General features: G+C 43.0%; 1 protein-coding gene across 1 annotated transcript in view; it reads right to left on the bottom strand.

The window, feature by feature from the left end:
* Positions 1-856: 856 nt before the first annotated feature.
* CYP4V2 (cytochrome P450 family 4 subfamily V member 2) overlaps positions 857-27843 on the bottom strand; it is a gene marked incomplete at its 3' end in the record, with an annotated part of 234682 nt that continues 207695 nt past the window's right edge. The window contains exons 18-22 of the mRNA XM_082243745.1: positions 23592-23783; positions 23264-23366; positions 8891-9025; positions 2002-2181; positions 857-1035 (exon numbers count right to left, since the gene is read on the bottom strand). Of these exons, the coding sequence (XP_082099871.1) occupies positions 857-1035; positions 2002-2181; positions 8891-9025; positions 23264-23366; positions 23592-23783 (789 nt within the window). The remainder of the gene's footprint in view (positions 1036-2001; positions 2182-8890; positions 9026-23263; positions 23367-23591; positions 23784-27843) is intronic.

The raw sequence follows: 27843 nt of genomic DNA, 5'->3' as shown, positions 1-27843 counted from the left end.
ATAACTGTGGAACCTAAGGGGTTTGGTGCAGGACACTGGGTATGTATTTTACATAGACAGGAGATCACAACTGGATTGGACAACTGTCATATCACATTTATGCCTTGCTTAAATTACCTAATTAGTCTGAAATTCTCTATTAATTCATTATATAGTATGTGTAATATGATGCAGCCTGTAGGCTCCCGAGAAGCAGGATATTGTGAATAAATATGGAGTCAATTCCTATAAACTGTTTAATCTCTCTTTATTTATTTTGTTTTGTACATAAGCATGGGTTTTGTGGGTTTCTCCAGCAAATGGCTCACACTAATAAATATATACCTAACAGCATCAACTGATTTCTTAAAAAGTAAAAAAAATGAACAGCTATCCTCTTCACAATGTTAAACTTGCCCAGCCCCATTTCCAACTGTACATTATCAAAGAGTTTAGAGAAGCTTCTCATTCACTTCTCAAAGTTATGGGCCATACACACTATACAATTATCTTTAGATTTTTTCCTTTAGATTTACCAAAACCATATAATATGAGGTCAAATCTAAACACTTTCAATTTGTATGCAATCAATCAGGCCCTTGCACTATATACGTAGTTGAAGGTAAATCTAAAGGAAAAGTTGTATAGTGTGTATCCAGCTTTAGTGCTAGCATAGGGAATGAACTTTGCATGTAAGTACTGGGCTGCTCTGAAAAGCACTGACACACCATTACCAAAACAGAGTACAGAATCTAACTTCATATCATAATGTGTTGATCTGGACAGGTGCATATTTATGGGTAATGTTGATATGTACTGCCAGCTAGAGTTGATATGTACTGCCTGCTAGAGTTGTTGGAGCACAATAGAAAGCTCCTTAGGCTTTATTTAACAATTCTTCTCTGTTTTTTAACTGAATCCAAATGCCAGCCTGGGGACGAAGAATCAGTTCCCCGACTAGTCCCAGTTCTTCACGTTTCTGACTCGCATTGATCCAGAAATGGCGCAATAATGTTGACAAAACCACTTTCTCTTCCATCAATGCAAAACGTTGACCTAAAAAGTGAAATAGAAAGCTAATATCATTGCCCCAAAAAAAAAAAAAAAACTAAATACAATTATGTAATAAACAATCACATTTTATTGTGTATTATATTATTTGTAATTGCAAAATGTCTATAATGAAACTAGAGCAAACTAAGAATGAGATGCATCAATTACAATTATAATTATATTTTATGTAGCAGGGTAATTAACTATAAATAAGCCAACAATTAAGGTAATACTTTTTCCATCTAAAATATTATTATGTATATTTCTATATTCCTTTTCTTCCTGGGTACTCAAAGGGCATTATCTACTATTGATGAGGCAGCCATCTTGTAGAATATCATACTACGGCAAAATTTTAGACAGGAGTAGGTTAACCTACCAGCATGTCTTTGGCGTGTAAGAGGAAACTGGAGTATCCAGAGGAAACCCACACAAGCACAGGGAGAACATGGAAAACCCATGCAGATAGTGTCCTGGCCAAGATTCAAACACAGGACCCCCGTAATACAAGGCAAAAGTGCTAACCATTAAGCTATTCTGCACTTCAAGTAAAGGCCTTTATTCCTCATGTTTGCAGGACCCTAATTATAAAAATCACTTTTTACCTTTTTTTCTCTCTTTTATATATACAGGTTTATATAGGTTTGAAGGAGAAAATATCAGTAATATCCTGACCTTAACAGGAGCGTACTTGTTTACCAGTGAAACTACATGATCTTTTATCACTCTGAACCTAATGCTGTGTGTGGGTAGAACACACCATCACTCTTGGATGGGTTGGTTTTCCGTAGAGCCCGGCAGTCCTGGTGTAGTGAATTCTAACAGTAGTGGGAAGTCCCAATGCCATGTGCACTTGAATGTCGCTTTGTAGTTGAAGTGTGCCAACACCAGGCCATGTATGATGTCACAATCTTACAGCATGTATGGATAATTTTAACTCTTTTACTTGTATCTTCTACTATCACTTACCTATACAATTTCGTAGTCCTGCAGAAAATGGGACATAGGCATATGGATTGCGGCCACTTATATTTTCTGGAAAAAATCTTTCTGGTCTAAATTCTTCCGGGTCAGGGAAATATTCAGGATCCCGGTGTAAAGCGTAGGGAATAATTAGTGCATTTACACCTTTAGGCACACGAAAACCTCCTGAAATTGAGAAAGTAAAGAAATGTGTATTTTAAAAAATTTGTTTAGCACAGGGCCGTCCATCTATTATCTTGGGGCTCAGTTGTTGTCAGATCAAATTTGTTTTCTGTCTTTATTGCTTAACCAAGATCAGTTTTCTAACTGCTGAAGTCAAGAAACCATAATCCATTCAGTTTTCTGCCCATTGTCATCTTCTCAGGTGTGTGTTTGTGTATATGTGATCCTTTTATGGATCACTGCCTTGCCATGGCAAAGGGGCTTGCGTAATTCAGTGAAGCAGTAAGCTATGCCGTGTAGGCCCAGCCAAGACATACAAGTCACAGCGGAGAATACTGACAAAACGTAATAACGTGGATAATGAAATGGCAACCCACTCCAGTATCCTTGCCAAGAAAACCTCATGAACAGAAACAAAAGGCTAACAGATATGACACCAGAAGATTAGTCCCCCAGACCAGAAGGTGTCCAATGTGCTACTAGGGAAGAGCAAAGGGCAATTTCAAGTAGCTCCAGAACTAATGAAATGGCTGGGCTAAAACCGCAAGGACTCTCAGTTGTGGATGGTAGGAGTGAAAGGAAAGTCCGAAGCTGTAAAGAAGAATACTGCATAGGAACCTGGAATGTAAAATTAATGAATCAGGGTAAACTGGATGTGGGCAAATAGGAGATGGCAAGATTGAACTTCGATATTTTGGGAAATAGTGAACTAAAATAGACTTGAATAGGCAAATTCAACTCGGATGACTACTATATCTACTACTGGAGAAATGGTGTAGCCCTCATAATCAAAAAAAGAGTGAGTAATGCAGTACTGGGGTACAATCCCAAAAATGACAGGATGATCTCAGTCCCTATCTAGGGCAAACCATTCAACATCACAAAAATCTACGTTTTTGCACCAACCTCTGATGCTGAAGAAGCAGACGTTGACAACTTTTAAGAAGATCTACAACACCTTTTAGAACTAACTCTAAAAAAAGATATCCTTCTCATAATGGGAGGCTGGAATGCTAAAGTAGGAAGTCAAAGCATATCTGAAATAACGGATAAATATGGCCTTGAGTACAAAATGAAGTAGGACAAAGGCTAATAAAGTTTTGTGAAAAGAACACACTGGTAATAACAAACACTCTTTTCCAAAAACCAAAGAGGCAACTCTACACATGGACATCATCGGATGGTCAATACAGTAATCAGATCGATTATATTCTCTGCAGCCAAAGATGGAGAAGCTCTATACAGCCAGTAAAAAAAAAGACCTGGAGCTGACTGTGGCTCAGACCATGAGCTTCTTCTGGCAAAATTCAGGCTTAAATGAAGAATGTGGGAAACACCACTAGACATTTGAAATTTGATCTAAATCAGGTCCCTAGTGAATACTCAGTGGAGGTGATGAACAGATTTAAGGAATTAGATATGATAGACAGAGTGCCTGAGGAACTATGGAAGGAACTATGTAACATCGTACAAGAAGCAGCAATGAAAACCATCCCAAAGAAGAAGAAATGTAAGAAAATGTAAGAGGTCCATTTACATTCCGATACCAAAGAAGGGCAGCACCAAAAAATGTTCAAACTACTGCATGATCGCACTCATCTAACGTGCTAGCAAGGTTTTGCTGAAAATTCTTCAAGCTAGGCTTCAGCAGCATGTAAAACGAGAGCTACCTCAAGTACAAGCTGGATTTCAATGAGGCAGAGGAACTAGAGATCAAATTGCCAACATTCGTTGGATCATGAAGAAAGCAAGGGCAATGTCTAATTCTGCTTTATTGACTACAGCAAAGCTTTCGATTGTGTGGTTGACAACAAGATGTGGCAAATACTGAAAGAAATGGGAATACCGGGACCACCTCATCAGAAATTCTTTAAGTATATAAACAGTAAGAAAGCGAGGCCAGAACACATTGGCCACATAAAAGACAACAATGGAAATTTGGCCACAGAGGACAGAGAAAAGGCAAAAGTGTTAAATAATTTCTTCTCTTCAGTTTTCACAAAAGAATCGGGGGGCTACACTAACCCAGCTTGTAATGATAAACAAAATAATACAACTCAGAAAGTACCGCCATGGCTAACAGAAGATAGACTTAGAAATAAAATAGAGAAACTTAACATAAATAAATCACCGGGACCGGATGGCTTGCACCCGAGGGTTCTTAAAGAGCTCAGCCAGGCGATTGCCAGACCATTATTCTTGATCTTTAAGGATAGTCTACAGATGGGTATGGTGCCAGCTGATTGGAAAAAAGCCAACGTGGTACCAATATTTAAAAAAGGGCCGAGATATATCCCGGGTAACTATAGGCCGGTCAGCCTAACATCAGTAGTCTGCAAGATTTTGGAGGGGATGTTAAGGGACCACATACAAGACTTTAGTCATGAAAATGGTATTATTAGTAGTAATCAGCATGGATTCATGAAAAATCGTTCTTGCCAAACCAATCTATTAACCTTCTACGATGAACTGAGCTGCCACCTAGATAAAGGAAAGCCTGTGGATGTGGTGTATCTGGACTTTGCAAAGGCCTTTGATACCGTTCCCCACAAACGCTTACTGTAAAAACTAAGGTAAGGTGCATAGGTATGGACCATAGGGTGAGTACCTGGATAGAGAACTGGCTCCAGGGGATATTCCAGAGGGTGGTGATAAATGGGGAGTACTTGGATTGGGCGGCTGTGGAAAGTGGGGTCCCCCAAGGTTCTGTCCTGGGACCAATCCTGTTTTATTTATTCATAAATGATCTAGAGGGGGGGATAACTAGTACAATCTCAGTATTTGCGGATGATACTAAACTAAGCATGCCAATATCTCCTATGCAGGATGTGGAAACCTTACAAGCGGACCTGAACAAAATAATGGGGTGGGCAACTACTTGGCAGATGAGGTTTAATGTTGAAAAATGTAAAGTAATGCACTTGGGTGTCAGAAACACGAAAGCAAGCTACTTACTGAGGGAAGAACCTCTGGGTGAGTCTAGGATGGAAAAGGACCTGGGGGTACTGGTGGACAAAAGGTTTGGCAGTGGCATGCAATGCCAAGCCACTGCAAGCAAAGCCAACAGAATACTGGCATGTATAAAAAAGGGGATTCACTCCAGAAATAAAGAGATTATTCTCCCACTCTACAAGACTCTGGTCCGGCCACATCTGGAGTATGCTGTCCAGTTCTGGGCACCGGTCCTCAGGAAGGATTTGCTGGAACTGGAGAGAGTCCAGAGAAGGGCAACAAAAATAATTAGGGGAATGGAGGGCATCGGCTATGAGGAAAGACTACAAGCACTGAACTTATTCTCTCTTGAGAAGAGACGATTGAGGGGGAATATGATATCAATGTGCAAATACTGTACTGGTGACCCTAGCACAAGGAACAAACTTTTTAGAGAACAGGAATACAATAAGACACGTGGCCACTCACTAAAACTAGAGGAAAACTAGAAACTAGAGGAAAAATACACAAATTCTTCACTGTCAGAGCAGTAAGGATGTGGAATTCTCTTCCACAAGCAGTCGTATCAGCAGGGAGCATCGATAGTTTCAAAAACTATTAGATGGGCATCTTAAAGACCACAACATACAGGGGTATTCAATGTACGGTTAACAGTAAACACACACACACATTATAGGTTGAACTGGATGGACTGATGTCTTTTTTCAACCTCACAAACTATGCAAGTATTCTGAAAAACCTTTATGCAAGTCAAGAAGCAACAGTTAGAACAGGACATGGAACAACTGACTCGTTCAAAATTGAGAAAGGAGTGCGGTAAGGATGTATATTGCCACCCTACTTATTTAACTTATGTGCAGAGTACATCATGCGAAATGCCAGGATTGACAAATCACAAGCCGAAATTAACATTGCAGGGAGAAATATCAACAACCTGAGATATGCAGACGATACCACACTAATGGCAGAAAGTGAAGAAGAACTAAAGAGTCTCTTAATGAAGGTGAAAGAGGAGAGCGCAAAAAGCTGACCTGAAATTGAACATTAAGAAAACTAAGATCATGGCAACCGGTCCCATCACTCCTTGGCAAATAGAAGGAGAAGAAACGGAAACAGTGACAGATTTTATCTTCCTAGGCTCCAAGATCACGGCAGACGGTGACTGTAGCAATGAAATTAAGAGACGCTTGCTTCTTGGGAGGAAAGCAAAAAAAAACCTAGACAACATTATAAGAAGCAGAGACATCACCCTACCGACAAAGTGCCGTATAGTCAAGGCTATGGAACTCCCAGTAGTAACCTATGGCTGTGAAAGTTGGACAATAAGGAGGTCTGAACGCTGAAGAATTGATGCTTGTGAACTATGGTGTTGGAGAAGACTCTTGAAAGTCCCTTGGACGGCAAGAAGATCAAACCAGTCAATTCTGAAGGAAATCAACCCTGATTATTCACTGGAAGAACAGATCCTGAAGCTGGAACTCAAATGCTTTAGCCACCTAATGAGAAGAAAGGACTCATTGGAAAAGACTCTGATGCTGGGGAAACATGGAAGGAAAAAGGAGAAGAGGACGACACAAAACAAGATGGATAGATAGCATATTCGAAACAATGAACATGAAGTTAAGCAAACTCGGGAGGCACCGGAGGACAGAAAAGCCTGGCTCGCTAGGGTTCATGAGGTCACAAAGAGCCGGACACGACTAAATGACAACAACAATATATATATATATATATATATATATATATATATATATATACACAGTGGGTACGAAAAGTATTCAGACCCCCTTAAATTTTTCACTCTTTGTTATATTGCAGCCATTTGCTAAAATCATTTAAGTTCATTCTTCTTCCTCATGAATGTACACACAGCTCCCCATATTGATGGAAAAACACAGAATTGTTGACATTGTTGCAGATTTATTAAAAAAGAAAAACTGAAATATCACATGGTCCTAAGTATTCAGACCCTTTGCTGTGACACTCATATATTTAACTCAGGTGCTTTCCATTTCTTCTGATCATCCTTGAGATGGTTCTACACCAGCTGTGTTTGATTATACTGATTGGACTTGATTAGGAAAGCCACACACCTGTCTATATAAGACCTTCCAGATCACAATGCATGCCAGAGCAAATGAGAATCACGAGGTCAAAGGAACTGCCTGAAGAGCTCAGAGACAGAATTGTGGCAAGGCACAGATCTGGCCAAGGTTATAAAAAGATTTCTGCTGCACTTAAGGTTCCTAAGAGCACAGTGGCCTCCATAATCCTCAAATGGAAGACGTTTGGGATGACCAGAACCCTTCCTAGAGCTGGCCGTCCGGCCAAACTGAGCTATCGGGGGAGAAGAGCCTTGGTGAGAGAGGTAAAGAAGAACCCAAAGATCACTGTGGCTGAGCTCCAGAGATGCAGTCAGGAGATGGGAGAAAGTTGTAGAAAGTCAACCATCACTGCAGCCCTCCACCAGTCGGGGCTTTATGGCAGAGTAGCCCGACGGAAGCCTCTCCTCAGTGTAAGACACATGAAAGCCCGCATGGAGTTTGCTAAAAAACACCTGAAGGACTCCAAGATGGTGAGAAATAAGATTCTCTGGTCTGATGAGACCAAAATAGAACTTTTTGGCCTTAATTCTAAGCGGTATGTGTGGAGAAAACCAGGCACTGCTCATCACCTGTCCAATACAGTCCCAACAGTGAAGCATGGTGGTGGCAGCATCATGCTGTGGGGGTGTTTTTCAGCTGCAGGGACAGGACGACTGGTTGCAATCGAGGGAAACATGAATGCGGCCAAGTACAGGGATATCCTGGACAAAAACCTTCTCCAGAGTGCTCTGGACCTCAGACTGGGCCGAAGGTTTACCTTCCGACAAGACAATGACCCTAAGCACACAGCTAAAATAACAAAGGAGTGGCTTCACAACAACTCCGTGACTGTTCTTGAATGGCCCAGCCAGAGCCCTGACTTAAACCCAATTGAGCATCTCTGGAGAGACCTAAAAATGTCTGTCCACCAACGTTTACCATCCAACCTGACAGAACTGGAGAGGATCTGCAAGGAGGAATGGCAGAGGATCCCCAAATCCAGGTGTGAAAGACTTGTTGCAGCTTTCCCAAAAAGACTCCTGGCTGTATTAGATCAAAAGGGGGCTTCTACTAAATACTGAGCAAAGGGTCTGAATACTTAGGACCATGTGATATTTCAGTTTTTCTTTTTTAATAAATCTGCAACAATGTCAACAATTCTGTGTTTTTCTGTCAGTATGGGGTGCTATGTGTACATTCATGAGGAAGAAGAATAAACCTAAATGATTTTAGCAAATGGCTGCAATATAACAAAGAGTGAAAAATTTAAGGGGGTCTGAATACTTTTCGTACCCACTGTATATATATATATATATATATATATATATATATATATATATATATATATATATATATATATATATATATATATACTGCATACAGTTAATTTATTTACAGTGCATCATCCCTGACCAATTCTCAAATCACAGAAAGAAGGTGGGGAAACAATCTTTATATTCCTATTTCTATTTTATTTCATGAAAGCTTAAGTATATTCCAATGAAAATCTTTAAATATATTATGATTATGGTGTGTGTATAAAGCCATGTGTATTTTTTTTTTTTTTTTTTTTAACTTTCATTTACCAAGCCAATATTATGAGACATTACAGAAAAAAGACAGACAAGCCTGATATAGGTTTGCAAAGTACTAGTACTAGCACACTAGAAACTTACGTATTGTGGAGTCCTCACATAGAGTGCGAGCAAAAAATGGAACTGATGGAAAGATGCGAAGGGCCTCCTTTATTACAGCTTCTAAATAGCGTAGACGTTTTAGATCTTCCATTGTGACTGGGCGGTCAGATTCACCTGCAGAATACAGCAATGTAAAATTGTCTAAAGATATATACTATATATTTAGTTGAATTAGGAGCATCCTGGATTGTACATATAACCTCATCCAAATTAATTGTAAGATAGTCAAAAGCCCTAACCTACCGTCCTTTCTGAAGGAGACTCGATTTAAATTATTCATTTAACAATCTGACCTTTCGCTTGCCCAGCTTGCCCTTATTACAATTCAAAATTCCTTATAAATACATTGGTACATTTATAGATGTCCACAACCCAGCAATAATTGTACATGATATTTTTACAGTCTCATAAATGAATCACTTTATTCAAAGTTGTGCCATAAAGGCTCGATAAAGGCATAGCATATAGACCAACTGCATTTTTTAAGAGTTTTTAATGGACTTTTTTTAACATATACATGATTGGTCCCCAAGAAAACCTAAAGACCAAACTCTGTCGCTTTACAAAAAAAAAAAAAAAATGAATTGCTTTAACATTTCAAGACAGCAGAGTTGGGACTTATCAACCATCAGAGAGGTAAGTATTAATTTTTTTTCATTGCAGGGATCAATCATAGTAACTAACCAACCATATATTTAAGGACAGTGTGTAAAAAAACAGTCTGCTTGCTCCCGTCCAAAGATGCCTGTGAATAGGAGCAAAAGTTCGTAAAAATACAGAATCAACTGGCAGCTGGCAGGTACAGAGCAAGTTGATGTCATTTTTCAGTACCCCAGGCCAGCATGAAATTTTAGGCAACTTTACTTTCTCTGCCTCCCATGACATACAGATGTACCCATGCTTCCTTTTTTTCCCCTGCTGCCAAATTTGACTCCCAGGCAGCTGGGAATTTGGAAGAAGAGACACCATCCATAGGCAGGTTGTAATTACCCGAGTTCAAAATATACTGGGAAATGAGTAATTGGATGCACTTAATTCAATGAAAAGTGGTTCTGCCGCTGATAGAAATGTAAAAACTATAAAAAAAAAAAGGGGAACAACAGTGTCGCAGTCAGAAAAACTGCAGCGACAATTTAAAAAAAGGGGGCAGGCATGGGACAGAAAACAAAAAAACAACAAAAAAAAAAACCGCAGCAACCAAAAAAAGGGGGTGGGGTATACAACACTGTTAACAGCACTAAATGTTATGTAACTACACTACACTAACACTACTCTGACACTACCTTATACTCACACTATTGTAACGCTCATGCGTTTTTTGTTAGTGAATGGATTTGCAGCTGCAGAATTGTTACACTCAGTAGTCGTGTAGAGATTCTGTTGAACAACATATCCAACTCTCAGGACTTCATCACCGTGCACAGCCTGGTTATGCAATATACATACACTCTATATGATGTTCCTGGAGTGATAGAATATATGATAGTATAGAGGTGAGAGACAGGCGATAGTATGGTGAGCACTCAGTAATAGTATTCAAGAGAGTGGTAGGTGATGGTAGTATGCAGATAGGTTCTAAAAATCATGTATAGAAGATAGAGTAACCCAGTGCAAAGATAGTTGATGGTAGTCCCAAGAGCTCACAATCTATGCAGATGATAGGAGTAGCTTAGATAGAGATAGTCTTGATATATGCAGTAGATGATAGTGAAGTAAAGTTAGTAAGGGATCCCCTGTGAGGTACTTATCACTAGATAGTTAGCAGTAGCAAAGTCCAGTAGTAAGGAGTGATCCGGTAGCGAGATACGGGATCCGTAGCGAGGTTCCGGTTCGGTTCAGGTAAAGGGTATAGCTGGAAGCTCCGGCAGCACAAGACAAGGTAAGCATCAAGGCACATTGAACGAACACATGTGAGTGAAAGCTGGTGGTTTAAATAGCTGTTCAGTCCGGCGCCTCATGATGATGTCAGCACTCTTAAAGGGAAACACACCTATATGTGCTTCATCTACCTAGGTAGATGGAACGCACCCGGAAATGATGTGATAGGAAGGCACTGAGAGTGCCAGGATCTTACAGTACCCCCCCCCCCCGTAAGGCCGGCTCCGGAAGGCCTCTAAGGCTGGTTACCGATGTGGGAATCGGATAAGCTGGTTGCCGATACGAGAATCGGATAAGACTGGTTGCCGATATGAGAATCGGATAAGACTGGTTGCCGATATGAGAATCGGAAAAAAACTGGTTGCCGATGTGAGAATCGGAAGGGGAAAAACAAAACTGGTTTCCGATACGAGAATCGGATAAGACTGGTTGCCGATGCGAGAATCGGATAAGACTGGTTGCCGATGCGAGAATCGGAAAAAAACTGGTTGCCGATGTGAGAATCGGATAAGACTGGTTGCCGATATGAGAATCGGATAAGACTAGTTGCCGATGTGAGAATCGGAAAAAAACTGATTGCCGATGTGAGAATCGGATAAGACTTGTTGCCGATACGAGAATCGGATCTGGTTGGTAACCGATGTGAGAATCGGATCACTTGTTGCCGATATGAGAATCGGATCAGGTCGGTAACCGATCTGAGAATCGGATAGGACTTGTTGCCGATACGAGAATCGGATCACGTTGGTAACCGATGTGAGAATCGGATAGGACTTGTTGCCGATACGAGAATCGGATCAGGTTGGTAACCGATGTGAGAATCGGATCACTTGTTGCCGATATGAGAATCGGATCAGGTTGGTAACCGATCTGAGAATCGGATAGGACTTGTTGCCGATACGAGAATCGGATCACGTTGGTAACCGATGTGAGAATCGGATAGGACTTGTTGCCGATACGAGAATCGGATCAGGTTGGTAACCGATGTGAGAATCGGATCACTTGTTGCCGATATGAGAATCGGATCAGGTTGGTAACCGATCTGAGAATCGGATAGGACTTGTTGCCGATACGAGAATCGGATCAGGTTGGTAACCGATGTGGGAATCGGATAGGACTTGTTGCCGATACGAGAATCGGATCAGGTTGGTAACCGATGTGGGAATCGGATAGGACTTGTTGCCGATACGAGAATCGGATCAGGTTGGTAACCGATGTGAGAATCGGATCACTTGTTGCCGATATGAGAATCGGATCAGGTTGGTAACCGATCTGAGAATCGGATCAGGTAGGCTGCTATATGAACCCCTCATTAATCGGACGCATAAACATCCGAAGTAGGCATAGCAACCAATGCTTCTTCAAATAACCTTAGATCCTTCCTACGTACCACTGTGCCATTAGAAGCGCGTACGCAGTCAGGTGCAAGAATCTCAATGTTTTCATTGGAAGCTATAAGTGTGCTTGCTAAAATAGGAGTATCTATACCAACATCTGCCAATTTCTGGGTGTCCTTTTCTGATATAGAACGGGGACAGGGCTGGCAACAGCCTTGGTAATTTCCAGGCTGTTTTTCAGGGAAGACAGTTCGGATTCGCCTGGCCTCCATTGGGAGAGCCTTAGGCCTATGGGGTCGGGTTGGGCAAGATGTAATGAAATGTCCCCCTTCTCCACAATAAAAACAAAGGCCACAGATTCTCCTGTGATCTTTTTTTTGTAAGGACAACTTAGTATGTACGGCACCAATCTCCATAGGCTCCTCATCAATCTCTGTGGGATCAGGGTTCAAATGGGATGTGTCAGAGTGATAAGGCTGACTGTTTAAGGCAGGCTTGTACCATGACCAGGCAGGATCACCATATTCATTTGGTTTCCTTTTTTCCCTAGGTACCCGGGGTCTGCGGTTACCTGGAGCAGGTTTAGGAGTAGATTTTTGGGAGGGGAGACACTGGGAGTGCATCGCAATTGCAAATGACTCCCAATTGTCTAGGATCTGACTTTTTTCTTGCAGTTTCTGGTATGCCCATGTTTTCATTTTGCCAGAAAGCAAATTAATGGCAGCATGAACTTTAATAAAGTCATTATGATAGGTCCTGGGCTTAAGGATAAATAGGAGCTCACAATCCATTCGAAAAAAAAGAAAAGAGGAACGGGAACCATCAAACCTGTCTGGTAGAAGGACAAGAGGTTCTGGGGGTTGAGGGGCAGTAGGCTGTGAAATACGGGCTATCTGCTGTCTCAATGTCTGATTTTCCTCTTTTACCTCAGTAAGAGCAAGTATTAATTCATTTACTTGTTGTGTTAACTGTGTCACTTGAGTGGACAATTCTGCTGAATCCATATTTTTTTTTAAAGGTTCGTTCAATCTGTAACGCTCATGCGTTTTTTGTTAGTGAATGGATTTGCAGCTGCAGAATTGTTACACTCAGTAGTCGTGTAGAGATTCTGTTGAACAACATATCCAACTCTCAGGACTTCATCACCGTGCACAGCCTGGTTATGCAATATACATACACTCTATATGATGTTCCTGGAGTGATAGAATATATGATAGTATAGAGGTGAGAGACAGGCGATAGTATGGTGAGCACTCAGTAATAGTATTCAAGAGAGGTGGTAGGTGATGGTAGTATGCAGATAGGTTCTAACAATCATGTATAGAAGATAGAGTAACCCAGTGCAAAGATAGTTGATGGTAGTCCCAAGAGCTCACAATCTATGCAGATGATAGGAGTAGCTTAGATAGAGATAGTCTTGATATATGCAGTAGATGATAGTGAAGTAAAGTTAGTAAGGGATCCCCTGTGGGGTACTTATCACTAGATAGTTAGCAGTAGCAAAGTCCAGTAGTAAGGAGTGATCCGGTAGCAAGATACGGGATCCGTAGCGAGGTTCCGGTTCGGTTCAGGTAAAGGGTATAGCTGGAAGCTCCGGCAGCACAAGACAAGGTAAGCATCAAGGCACATTGAACGAACACATGTGAGTGAAAGCTGGTGGTTTAAATAGCCGTTCAGTCCGGCGCCTCATGATGATGTCAGCACTCTTAAAGGGAAACACACCTATATGTGCTTCATCTACCTAGGTAGATGGAACGCACCCGGAAATGATGTGATAGGAAGGCACTGAGAGTGCCAGGATCTTACAACTATACTGACACATCACACTATACTCATACTACACTAACACTATATTCAGACTACACTAACACTACACTGACTCTCTACACTCAGAGTCCCAAGAACAAACTAACTCGCAAGTAGCAAACAGAGCCCTGCTCTATCTATCACCACTCCAACAACACACTGCAAAAGGATCCTATGGGAAGGAACCTTTTATAATGTGGGGTGGGACTATGTGCACTGAGCCATGATTGGGCAAAGTCATCAAGACTTTGTCCATTCATAGCTCTGACTGTGCCCTGTGCCCTGATTGGGCAAAACCTTGCACCTGACCAGCGGATCAAGCATTGCTTCATCCAATTAGGGCCCTAGAATGCACTGTGCAGTGCGCAGTGCATTGTGGGGCGCTTGGCGAGTGAACATCCCACCAAGCTACCCACAAATTCAGGTGTTTGTCGAACATCTTTTGCTTTGCCCGAACTGCTCACCCAGCTCTACACACAAGAAAGGTGGAGGAATCCTCCCTGATGTGCCATTGTGCACTTCATACACAAACAACGTATGATAGTTTTATAATTATTGTAGTGAGACGTACATTAACCCATGCATTTCCTTAACACATTGTGCACATCATGCACTAACAGTGTATGGTAGTTTTTCATCCAATCATTGTAGTGAGGCGTGCATTAACAAATGCATTTCCTTACCACATAGGTGTGAAGAAGTCCTCATGCTCACCTACAGGGATTAGCAGGTTGCTGCCCCACACCTAGGAAACTGCACAAACTCCTCCTCCTCCTCCTCCTTCTATCTCCTGCTTTGCTCTCTCTCTCTCTTCCCTCAGGCCTCTTTCTCTCTCTCTCTCTCTCTCTCTCTCTTCCATCCTGCCTCTTTCTTTTTTCTTCCTTCCTGCCTCTTTCTCTCTTCTTCCCTCCTGACTCTTTTTCTCGCCTTCCTCTTTTCCATCCTGCCTCTGTCTCTCTTATTCCCCTCTTCTCTCCTGCCTCTTTCACTCTTCCTCCCCTCTTCCCTCCTACCTCTTTCTCTCATCTTCCCCTCTTCCCTCCTTTCTCTCTTTTCCCCCTCTTTTTGCGTGCATTAACAAATGCATTTCCTTACCACATAGGTGTGAAGAAGTCCTCATGCTCACCTACAGGGATTAGCAGGTAGCTGCCCCACACCTAGGAAACTGCACAAACTCCTCCTCCTCCTTCTATCTCCTGCTTTGCTCTCTCTCTCTCTTCCCTCAGGCCTCTTTCTCTCTCTCTCTCTCTCTTCCATCCTGCCTCTTTCTTTTTTCTTCCTTCCTGCCTCTTTCTCTCTTCTTCCCTCCTGACTCTTTTTCTCTCCTTCCCCTCTTCCATCCTGCCTCTGTCTCTCTTATTCCCCTCTTCTCTCCTGCCTCTTTCACTCTTCCTCCCCTCTTCCCTCCTACCTCTTTCTCTCATCTTCCCCTCTTCCCTCCTTTCTCTCTTTTCCCCCTCTTTTTACCTCCCACCAACAGTCTCAATGCTATCATTTTTTTTAAACTTTCTCTCTTCTTCCCTCTTGCCTCTTTCTCTCTTCTTCCCCTCTTCAACCCTGCCTCTTTCTCTCTTCCTAACCAACTCTTCCCTCCTGCCTCTTTCTCTCTTCTTCCCCTCTTCCCTTCTGCCTTTGTCTCTCTTCTTTTCCTCTTCTCTCTTGCCTCTTTCTCTCTTCTTCCCCTCTTCCCTCATACCTCTTTCTCTTTTCTTCCCCTCTTCCCTCCTTTCTCTCTTGTTTCCCACTCTTTTTAACTCCCTCCAACAGTCTCAATGCTATATCATTTAATTAAATGTTCTCTCTTCTTCCCTCTTGCCTCTTTCTCCCTTCCTCCCCTCTTCGCTCCTGCCTCTTTCCCTCTTCTTCCCCTCTTCCCCCCCTCCTTTCTTTCTTCTTCCCCTCTTCCCTCCTTCCTTTCTCCCTCCCCCCCCCCCTCTTTCTACCTCCCTCCAACAGTCTCAATACCATATCATTTTTTTCATCTTTCTCTCTTCTTTCCTTTTGCCTCTTTCTCTCTTCTTCTCCCCTTCCATCCTGGCTCATTCTCTCTTTCTCCCCTCGTCCTTCCTGCCTCTTTCTCTCTTTTTCCTCTCTTTCCCCCTACCTCTTTCTCTTTTCTTCTCTCCTGCCTCTTTCTCTCTTCCTGCTCTCGTCCCTCCTGCCTCTTTCTCTCTTCCTCCCCTCATCCATCCTGCCTTTTTCTCTCTTCTTCCCCGCTTCCCTACTTCCTTTCTTTCTTCTTCCCCTCTTCCCTCCTTCCTTTCTCTCTTTCCCCCCCTCTTTTTACCTTCCTCCAACAGTCTCATAGATTTGTTTCCTTTGTAGTTATTGAGTAATATTTTTAAATGAACATTTTTGTGCTCAGTTTGGCTCTTACCCGGGTTGTTTATTCAGTAATTAGTGCAAGTACATCATACATCATCACAACATATATTTTTCAATAATCAGTGTCAAAAACCCTTTGCAAAGCCCTTGACACTTAATAAATCTGCAGGTAACTGTATACCTACTTAATACAGATAATGTACTACCACTCAGTACAACATGTGCCTGGGACCTGGGCTTCTACAGCTACAAATGTAAGAAATACCTCTACGTTCTGCATTCCCAGAATATACATATATCTCTGCTTCCACATAATACCCAAACACATGAATTATACAGTGGGTACGGAAAGTATTCAGACCCCCTTAAATTTTTCACTCTTTGTTATATTGCAGCCATTTGCTAAAATCATTTAAGTTCATTCTTCTTCCTCATGAATGTACACATAGCACCCCATACTGACAGAAAAACACAGAATTGTTGACATTGTTGCAGATTTATTAAAAAAGAAAAACTGAAATATCACATGGTCCTAAGTATTCAGACCCTTTGCTCAGTATTTAGTAGAAGCTCCCTTTTGATCTAATACAGCCAGGAGTCTTTTTGGGAAAAATGCAACAAGTCTTTCACACCTGGATTTGGGGATCCTCTGCCATTCCTCCTTGCAGATCCTCTCCAGTTCTGTCAGGTTGGATGGTAAACGTTGGTGGACAGCCATTTTTAGGTCCCTCCAGAGATGCTCAATTGGGTTTAAGTCAGGGCTCTGGCTGGGCCATTCAAGAACAGTCACGGAGTTGTTGTGAAGCCACTCCTTTGTTATTTTAGCTGTGTGCTTAGGGTCATTGTCTTGTTGGAAGGTAAACCTTCGGCCCAGTCTGAGGTCCAGAGCACTCTGGAGAAGGTTTTTGTCCAGGATATCCCTGTACTTGGCCGCATTCATCTTTCCCTCAATTGCAACCAGTCGTCCTGTCCCTGCAGCTGAAAAACACCCCCACAGCATGATGCTGCCACCACCATGCTTCACTGTTGGGACTGTATTGGACAGGTGATGAGCAATGCCTGGTTTTCTCCACACATACCGCTTAGAATTAAGGCCAAAAAGTTCTATTTTGGTCTCATCAGACCAGAGAATCTTATTTCTCACCATCTTGGAGTCCTTCAGGTGTTTTTTAGCAAACTCCATGCGGGCTTTCATGTGTCTTACACTGAGGAGAGGCTTCCGTCGGGCCACTCTGCCATAAAGCCCCGACTGGTGGAGGGCTGCAGTGATGGTTGACTTTCTACAACTTTCTCCCATCTCCTGACTGCATCTCTGGAGCTCAGCCACAGTGATCTTTGGGTTCTTCTTTACCTCTCTCACCAAGGCTCTTCTCCCCCGATAGCTCAGTTTGGCCGGACGGCCAGCTCTAGGAAGGGTTCTGGTCGTCCCAAAAGTCTTCCATTTGAGGATTATGGAGGCCACTGTGCTCTTAGGAACCTTAAGTGCAGCAGAAATCTTTTTGTAACCTTGGCCAGATCTGTGCCTTGCCACAATTCTGTCTCTGAGCTCTTCAGGCAGTTCCTTTGACCTCATGATTCTCATTTGCTCTGGCATGCATTGTGATCTGGAAGGTCTTATATAGACAGGTGTGTGGCTTTCCTAATCAAGTCCAATCAGTATAATCAAACACAGCTGGACTCAAATGAAGGTGTAGAACCATCTCAAGGATGATCAGAAGAAATGGAAAGCACCTGAGTTAAATATATGAGTGTCACAGCAAAGGGTCTGAATACTTAGGACCATGTGATATTTCAGTTTTTCTTTTTTAATAAATCTGCAACAATGTCAACAATTCTGTGTTTTTCTGTCAGTATGGGGTGCTATGTGTACAATCATGAGGAAGAAGAATGAACTTAAATGATTTTAGCAAATGGCTGCAATATAACAAAGAGTGAAAAATTTAAGGGGGTCTGAATACTTTCCGTACCCACTGTATGTTCGGAAAGGATACTTGTCAGAGGAGGGAGGCAGGAGCCTAAGCAAGTGTCAGGCTTAAAGGGACACACACACACACACACAGGACTGGTGACTGAGGTTGAACACTGAGGCTCAGTGAGTGTCCTTGCGACTGGGAGTGTCCTTGCGACTGGGAGTGTCCTTGCGACTGGGGAGTATCTAGCGACTGGTGAGCATCTTACCACTGGTGAGTATCCCTGCGACTGGTGAGTATCCCTGCGACTGGTGAGTATCCCTGCGACTGGGGAGCATCCCTGCGACTGGTGAGTATCCCTGCGACTGGTGAGCATCCCTGCGACTGGTGAGCATCCCTGCGACTGGTGAGTATCCCTGCGACTGGTGAGCATCCCTGCGACTGGTAAGCATCCTTGCGACTGGTGAGCATCCCTGCAACTGGTGAGCATCCCTGCGACTGGTGAGTATCCCTGCGACTGGTGAGCATCCCTGCGACTGGTGAGCGTCCCTGCGACTGGTAAGTGTCCCTGCGACTGGTGAGTGTCCCTACGACTGGTGAGCGTCCCTGCGACTGGTGAGCATCCCTGCGACTGGTGAGCATCCTGCCACTGGTGAGTATCTCTGCGACTAGTGAGTATCCCTGCGACTGGTGAGTATCCTTGCGACTGGTGAGTATCCTTGCGACTGGTGAGTATCTTTGCGACTGGTGAGTGTCCTTGCGACTGGTGAAGTGTCCTTGCGACTGCTGAGTGTCCTTGCGACTGGTGAGTGTCCTTGCGACTGGTGAGTGTCCCTGCGACTGGTGAGTATCCCTGCGACTGGTGAGTATCTTTGCGACTGGTGAGTGTCCTTGCGACTGGTGAGTGTCCTTGCGACTGGTGAAGTGTCCTTGCGACTGGTGAGTTTCCTTGCGACTGGTGAGTGTCCCTGCGACTGGTGAGTATCCCTGCGACTGGTGAGCATCCTTGCGACTGGTGAGTATCCCTGCGACTGGTGAGTGTCCCTGCGACTGGTGAGCGTCCCTACGACTGGTGAGCGTCCCTGCGACTGGTGAGCATCCTGCAACTGGTGATTATCCCTACGACTGGTGAGTATCCCTGCGACTGGTGAGTATCCTTGCGACTGGTGAGTATCTTTGCGACTGGTGAGTGTCCTTGCGACTGGTGAGTGTCCTTGCGACTGGTGAAGTGTCCTTGCGACTGGTGAGTGTCCTTGCGACTGGTGAGTTTCCTTGTGACTGGTGAGTGTCCCTGCGACAGGTGAGTGTCCCTGCGACAGGTGAGTATCCTTGCGACTGGTGAGTGTCCTTGCGATTGGTGAGTGTCCTTGCGACTGGTGAAGTGTCCTTGCGACTGGTGAAGTGTCCTTGCGACTGGTGAGTGTCCTAGCGACTGGTGAGTGTCCTTGTGGCTGTGAGTGTGGTGCGACTGACCGGGCTGTGCAACTGAGTGTTGGGCAACTGAGAGTGTTGTGCGACTGACCGGCTGTGCGATTGTGAGTGTGGTGCGACTGAACCGGGCTGTGAGACTGTGAGTGTATGCGACAGGAGTGTGGTGCGACTGACCGGGTGGTGCAAATGACATAGGCAGAGGAAGATGGAGAGTCCTAAACGATTTCAGGGACTTAGGCGCTAAGTTGAGGAATAGGACCTCCAAGGTAGTATTTTCCGAAATACTACCTGTACCTCGAGCCACACCAGAGAGGCAGCGGGAGATTAGGGAAGTTAACGAGTGGCTGAGGAGCTGGTGTAGTAAGGAGGGTTTCGGGTTCCTGGAGAACTGGGCCGACTTCTCAGTCGGTCACCGGCTCTTTGGTAGGGACGGATTGCACCTAAATGGGGAGGGTGCAGCCGTACTGGGTGCGAGGATGGCCAAAAAGTTAGAGGGGCTTTTAAACTAGGGAATGGGGGGGAGGGTACAGATGTAGAATTAGACAGTGGAAAGCAAGTTTCAGAGGGCAGAAATGGGGGCATTAGCGGTAGGGTGTTTGGAGCTCCTATACCCAGGGTGGGTATGGGGAAAAATCAGGAGAGCAGCCTAAAAACATCAAATGAGGATATATGTAGCCGCTCAAAATTAAGAGGTTTGTATACCAATGCCAGAAGCCTGGCCAACAAGATGGGAGAGCTGGAGCTGCTGATGTTTGAGGAGGACTTAGATTTTGTGGGGATAACAGAGACTTGGTTTGATAGCTCCCATGACTGGATGGCGACCATTCAGGGGTATTCCCTTTATCGCAGGGATAGAGAAGGTAAAAAAGGAGGAGGGGTATGTCTGTATATTAAGAACAGTATACAGGTAAATATGAGGGATGATATTAATAATGGAGCTAAGGACGAGGCAGAATCCCTATGGGTAGAGCTTCAAAGGGAAGGCACGGTGGGGAAGGTAATATTGGGCGTATGCTATAGGCCCCCCAACCTGAGGGAGGAGGGGGAGGCGGACCTCATTTTACAGATAGGATTGGCAGCAAGGATGGGAAATGTCATTATAATGGGGGACTTTAATTATCCAGATATAGACTGGGCAGATGGAAGCGCGCATTCAGCCAAGGCTAGGCAGTTCCTAAATATCTTGCAGGACAATTTCATGGGTCAGATGGTGAATGCACCGACAAGAAACAATGCGGTACTTGACCTACTGATTACCAACAATACAGACCTGCTCACGGATATAGAAATACGGGGCAACTTAGGAAACAGTGACCATAGGTCAATAAGTTTCAGTATTAATTACAGTTATAGGAAGCAGAGGAGTAATATAAGGACACTGAATTTCAAAAGAGCCAACTTCCCAAAACTGCGCTCGCTGCTAGAAAATATCAAATGGGATAGAACCCTGGGAACAAAGAACACGGAGGAAAAATGGGAGTGCTTCAAGAGCATACTTAACAAGGGGATTGACCAGTGCATTCCAAAGGGAAATAAATTTAAAAGAGCAAAATTAAACCCTGGGTGGCTAAACTCCAACATAAAAATGCATATTAGTGCTAAAGGAAAGGCCTTCAAAAAATACAAGGCTGAGGGGACATCGGCAGCATTTAAGCATTACAAAGAGTGTAATAAGAAATGTAAAGATGAAATCAGGGCGGCTAAAATAGAACACGAGAGACATATAGCGGAAGAGAGTAAAAAGAACCCCAAGAAGTTCTTTAAGTATATAAACAGTAAGAAAGCGAGGTCAGAACACATTGGCCCCATAAAAGATGACAAAGGAAATATGGCCACTGAGGACAGGGAAAAGGCGGAAGTGTTAAATAATTTCTTCTCTAATTTTCTCCAGCTTGTAAGGCCAAACTAAACAACACACCTCAGGAAGTGCCGCCATGGCTAACTGAAGATAGACTTAGAACTAAACTTGAGAAACTTAACATAAATAAATCACCGGGACCGGATGGCTTGCACCCGAGGGTTCTTAAAGAGCACAGCCAGGTGATTGCCAGACCATTATTCTTGATCTTTAAGGATAGTTTACAGACGGGTAGGGTGCCAGCAGATTGGAAAAAGGCCAACGTAGTACCAATATTTAAAAAGGGGTCGAGGTGTATCCCGGGTAACTATAGACCTGTCAGCCTAACATCTGTAGTCTGCAAGATTTTGGAGGGGATGTTAAGGGACCACATACAAGACTTTAGTAATGAAAACAGTATAATTAGTAGTAATCAGCATGGATTTATGAAAAATCGTTCTTGCCAAACCAATCTATTAACCTTCTATGATGAAGTGAGCTGCCACCTAGATAAAGGTAAGCCTGTGGATGTGGTGTATCTGGACTTTGCAAAGGCCTTTGACACCGTTCCCCACAAACGCTTACTGTACAAACTAAGGAAGTTAGGTATGGACCATAAGGTGAGTACCTGGATAGAGAACTGGCTCCAGGGGAGAGTCCAGAGGGTGGTGATTAATGGGGAATACTCGGATTGGGCGGGTGTGGAAAGTGGGGTCCCCCAGGGTTCGGTCCTGGGACCAATCCTGTTTAATTTATTCATAAATGATCTAGAGGAGGGGATATCTAGTACAATCTCAGTATTTGCGGATGATACTAAACTAAGCATGCCAATATCTTCTATGCAGGATGTGGAAACCTTACAAGCGGACCTGAACAAAATAACGGGGTGGGCAACTACATGGCAGATGAGGTTTAATGTTGATAAATGTAAAGTAATGCACTTGGGGGCCAGAAACCAGAAAGCAAGCTACTCGCTAGGGGGGGAACCTCTGGGGGAGTCTAGGATGGAAAAAGACTTGGGGGTACTGGTAGACAACAGGCTTGGCAGTGGCATGCAATGCCAAGCAGCTGCAAGCAAAGCCAACAGAATACTGGGATGTATAAAAAAGGGGATTCACTCCAGAAATAAAGAGATTATTCTCCCGCTCTACAAGACTCTGGTCCGGCCACATGTGGAGTATGCTGTCCAGTTCTGGGCACCGGTCCTCAGGAAGGATGTGCTGGAATTGGAAAGAGTCCAGAGAAGGGCAACACAAATAATTAGGGGAATGGAGGACATCAGTTATGAGGAAAGACTACAAGCACTGAACTTATTCTCTCTAGAGAAGAGACGTTTGAGGGGGGATATGATATCAATGTACAAATACTGTACTGGCGACCCTAGCATAAAGAACAAACTATTCAGAGTAAGAAAATACAACAAGACACGTGGCCACTCACTAAAACTAGAGGAAAGGCGGTTTAACCTTAAAATGCGTAAGGGGTTCTTCACTGTAAGAGCGGTAAGGATGTGGAATTCTCTTCCACAAGCAGTTGTATCAGCAGGGAGCATTGATAGTTTCAAAAAACTATTAGATGGGCACCTTAAAGACCACAACATACAGGGGTATACAATGTACGGTTAAAAGCAAACACACACACACATCATAGGTTGAACTGGATGGACTGATGTCTTTTTTCAACCTCACTAACTATGTAACTATGTAACTTGTCACATTTTCCTATATTTCGAAAAAAAATTCAGAATGTATAATTCTAAATGTGGTGCTTTAAGTAAGAGTAAGTTCGAGCAAAAGTCTACAGAAAAAAACATTGCATGGCAACATACCAAATACTTCATCCACTTCTTTATGGACATTTCTCTGCACTTCAGGGTGGGACCCTAGCAAGTATAAAGACCAGTTCATAGCTGCAGCAGTTGTATCATGCCCCTGTTAATTGATAGACAAATGTTTATATTATTATCTACTGTATTATCAGATTGCCGGGGCATTGATCTCATTTCATTAAAGAAAGACAAGGCTGGCCTGTAATTTATGCATTTGAGATACTAGTGGGTGATTACATTTTTACAAGTCTTCGGATAGAGCTATCCATCAGAGGTATTTATACATGTTTTACTGTACTTAAAATCATCCTTTGTTTAGAAGAGTTACCTCAAACATGAAAGTATCAACCTCTTCACGAATGTCTTTATAGCTCAGTTTGTTGCCAGAATCATCTGTAGCACTCAGAAGCATGTCTAGAAATGCACTTCTTTTCTTACTTTTGCTGGAATATACATCACTGCTGGGCTGTTCCTCCACCAATCCTTGTTCTTTTAAAATTTTAGCTCTTTCTCTAATGACCTGATTACATTAAAACACATAAAAAAAATATTACCTTTTTAGCTAATAATAGTTAGTCACATTCAGCCAGACTTATTCAATAATGCTCAACAACATATTCTATATTGTTGTCCAACTTTATAGTACAAGTCTAGTTAACTACGCTTAGCTATACCAGCCATTGCCAACCAAGGTGCCTTTAAAGGTATCCAGGGGTTCCCTGAGGCTAATAAACCTTCCATCTGATGGTGCCAGCAACCATTGTGCAATGGTGGCATTCTGACCACTACTGAAAGAAGTGCATTTTTACCACTGACTACTACCAATGTAAGGGACATTTGCCCAATGACCCCAAATGATCAATCTTAGCAGGGGTTCCTAGGGACCTATACATATTTCAAGGGTTCTTCGGGGGTTTTAAAATTTGGGAAAGGCTGAGCCAAACTGGGACCTGGCTTTATGAGAACCTTTACAGACATTTGTGGTATCTTTTGATTTATAATGTTATGAGACTGAACGTCTGACAAACAGCTAATACAGATGCATCTCATAAAATTAGAATATCATCAAAAATTTAATTTATTTCAGTGATTAAATTCAAAAAGTGAAACTCATATATTTTATATAGATGCGTTACACACAGAGTGATATATTCTATGCATTTCTGGGGTTTATGGGGATTATGGGTTACAGCTAGTGAAAACCCAAAATTCAGCATCTCCGAAAAATAGAATATTACATAAGACCAATAAAAAAAATAATTTTTAATACAGAAATGTTGGCTTACTGAAAAGTATGTCCACATACAGTATAGTATGCACTCAATACTTGGTCAGGGCTACTTTTGCATGCATTGCTGCATCAATGTCGTGTGGCATGGAGGCGATCAGCATCTGGCACTGCTGAGGTGTTATGGAAGCCCAGGTTTCTTTGATAGTGACTTTCAAATCATGTTCATTATTGGGCCTGGTGTCTCATCTTCCTCTTGACAATACTCCACAGATTCTCTATGGGGTTTAGGTCAGTCGGGTTTGTTGGCCAATCAAGCATAGTGATACCATTAAGCCAGGTATTGGTACTTTTGGCAGTATGGGCAGATGCCAAGTCCTGCTAGAAAATGAAATCAGTATCTTCATTAAGCTGGCCAGTAGAGGGAAGAATGAAGTGCGCTAGAATTTCCTAGTTGAGAGATGTGCTGACTTTGGACTTTGGACACAGTGGACCAACACCAGCAGATGTCATGGCTCCCTAAATCATCACTGACTGTGGAAACTTCACACTGTAACTCATGCAACTTGAATTCTGTGCCTCTCCACTCTTCCCCCAGACTCCAGGACCTTGATTTCCAAATGAAATGCAACATTTTTCACAGTCTGTGATGATTTGGGTAGCCATGTCATCCGCTGGTGTTGGTTAACAGTGTTTTATCAAGTCCAAAATTTGCGCAGCCCTCTACCAGAAAATGCTAGAACACTTCATGCTTCCCTCTGCTGACCAGCTTTAAGGAGATGCTGATTTCATTTTCCAGCAGGACTTAGCACCTGCCCACACTGCCAAAAGTACCAATACCTGGTTTAATGATGATGGTATCACTTGACTTGATTGGCCAGCAAACTGGCCTGACCTAAACCCCATAGAGAATCTGTGGGATATTGTCAAGAGGAAGATAAGGGGCACTAGACTCAACAATGCAGATTGGCTGAAGGCTGAAGGAAACCTGGGCTTCCATAACACCTCAGCAGTGCCACAGGCTGACCGCTTCCATGCCACACCGCATTGATGCAGTAATTCCTTTTTTTTGGCCTTATGTAATAGTCTATATTTCTGAGATACTGAGTTTTGGGTTTTCACAAGCTGTAAGCTATAATCATCAAAATTAAAAGACAGAAATGCTTGAAATATATCACTCGGTGTGTAACGCGTCTATATAAAATATATGAGTTTCACCTTTTGAATTGAATTCCTGAAAAAAAAAATTACTTTTTGAGGATATTCTGATTTTATGAAATGAACCTGTATATATGTAGCACCCTACAAATAGGTGCTAGGTAAAACTATAGTGTGCCTTGTCTGCCTAACAGCAGGGCTGTGATTTATCTAGTTAGGGTGTCAGGGCTTCCAGATGTGCCTGCTGAGGGGAGAAGTATCCCCACTGGCTCCTGTGAGAGGCGTCTCATAGGGCAGTGTGGGAAGCCCAATCAGGGGACACATCCCAGCTTCTAACTACCCCAGAAGGCAGATTACGCTGCAAGGGATTCTAGGAGTGGGTATAAGTTTGTAGGGAAGTGTGTGGCATGGTGTCTTTGGCGAGAGCAGAGTCCCAGAAAGGAGAGTGCGGCTGTCTCTCCTCCTGTCTGAGTAAGGTGGATATCTCGGGGTGTCGCCTGAGTGCTGAGTTGAGCTGAGGGGATCCGGTGTGCCGAGAGCCTGCGGAGAGAGAGAGGGGTCCAGTCCCAGGAAAGCCTACACAGGTCGTGAGTACTTCGGATTGCCCCAGGGGGTCTGCCTAGAGTCAGAGGGGACCACTCCGGAAGAGGTTCTGGGATGCAGTGTCAGCTAGCTGTAAAGGGATAACCTAGGTTCAGGACCCTGAAGTTGTAAAGTGGGTACATAGTCAGTGGACCCTGAAGAGTTCAAGGAGTAAAGGGGGCATTGGCAGTCTGGACCCTGAATTGTGTTGCGTGTGCCAGTTACAGAGATAGTTGCTTGGAGTTCTACAGAATACTACCTCGAGCCGCGCCAGGCGGGGCAAAGTATTCAGAGACTTACACAGTGAAACAGTGTCAGGAGTACTAAAGTTCTCAGTCTTGGATCTACCGAACTACAGGTCGGGGATTCAACACTTCATCTGTTATACAGAGTGTTCTCAGAGTCAGTGAGCGTTGGCTGGCGCCGGCTGGCATCAAGGAAGCGCCAACGGGCATTTTCAGGATCGAAGTCCCAATTGTAATTAGTTCAAGCCGAAAGGAGTATCCCACTCATTCCCTTTTCCCATCCCCTTAATTTACAATAAAAACCACAAACAAAGATGCCGGAGTTGTCACTGCTTCAGTTGTCATACCTGGGGAGAGGATTCCGGTACTAATGGCAGACCCACATCAGGCTATAGGCCTAGAAACCTTTCTACATATATATATATATATATATATATATATACAGTATATACATATATATATATATATATATATCAGAGCCCTGAGATTTTACCACAGCCCCATCACGCAGCACAGCCCTGTCTGGCAAGGGAAGAGAGCTTTTTTTTTTTCTCTGTTGCAGAGTGACACTAAACTCTGGTTTAAAAAACATGATTTAAGTATGTATTCTTAAAGTATAACTGAAATCAAAATTACATTTTGGATAGAGTGGAGCAGGATTAGAACACCTGCCACTTGTTTATTGCTGCCTGTGTCCTTATTTCAGAGATTCACCCTCTCTATTTGTCCTGTTAACAGTTATCATTGAAACTGAAAGTAAGAAAATCACAAATTTTAAGTCCCCCCCCCCCCCCAGAAAAGCAACAGAGTTGAAATCTTCCAAAGGGGACACTAGTTCTGGGAATCTGGGGGTCCCCAAGAGATTCTCTTAATTTGAGGAAATTCTTTTCACTTCCTGTTTTGGCTATGGAACAGGAAGTGAAGGTAAATCTCCCCAATGGGACAAAGAGGGCAAAAATAAAACTTAGAAGCGTTATATCTCTTCCTTACTCTATCCAAAATGAAAGAAAATATTTTGCCTATAGTTCTAATTTAAATCAAAAATAATACCTTCTATTGCTCTCAGCCTCCTCCAAATCTCTTTTTCCTTTCTTTGCTGCTGTCATCTGTAACTTCCTGATAGAGGGTGGGTATGTTTGTTTTCCACTTGTCAACCTCACTGTATGTACTATATGGACTATGAGATTTGAAGTGTGCAAAGAGCAGTGCATTTGACCAAAACTAATGTGCACTGCTCATTTTAAACAAACAAGAGTAAGGGGAAAATGAGAGGAGGCTACAAGAGAAAAATCTCCCTGCCTTAATCCATGTAATTATTATTTGTAGGAGTTCTTTTTCATGTAATTTGCCTAAATCACAATGTGTAC

The sequence above is a fragment of the Pelophylax lessonae genome (genome assembly GCF_965119305.1).
Source record: "Pelophylax lessonae genome assembly, chromosome: 1".
NCBI classification, from domain to species: Eukaryota; Metazoa; Chordata; class Amphibia; order Anura; family Ranidae; genus Pelophylax; species Pelophylax lessonae.
The sequence above is the reverse complement of the archived record's forward strand: the minus strand, read 5'-3'. Positions and strand labels throughout refer to the sequence as shown.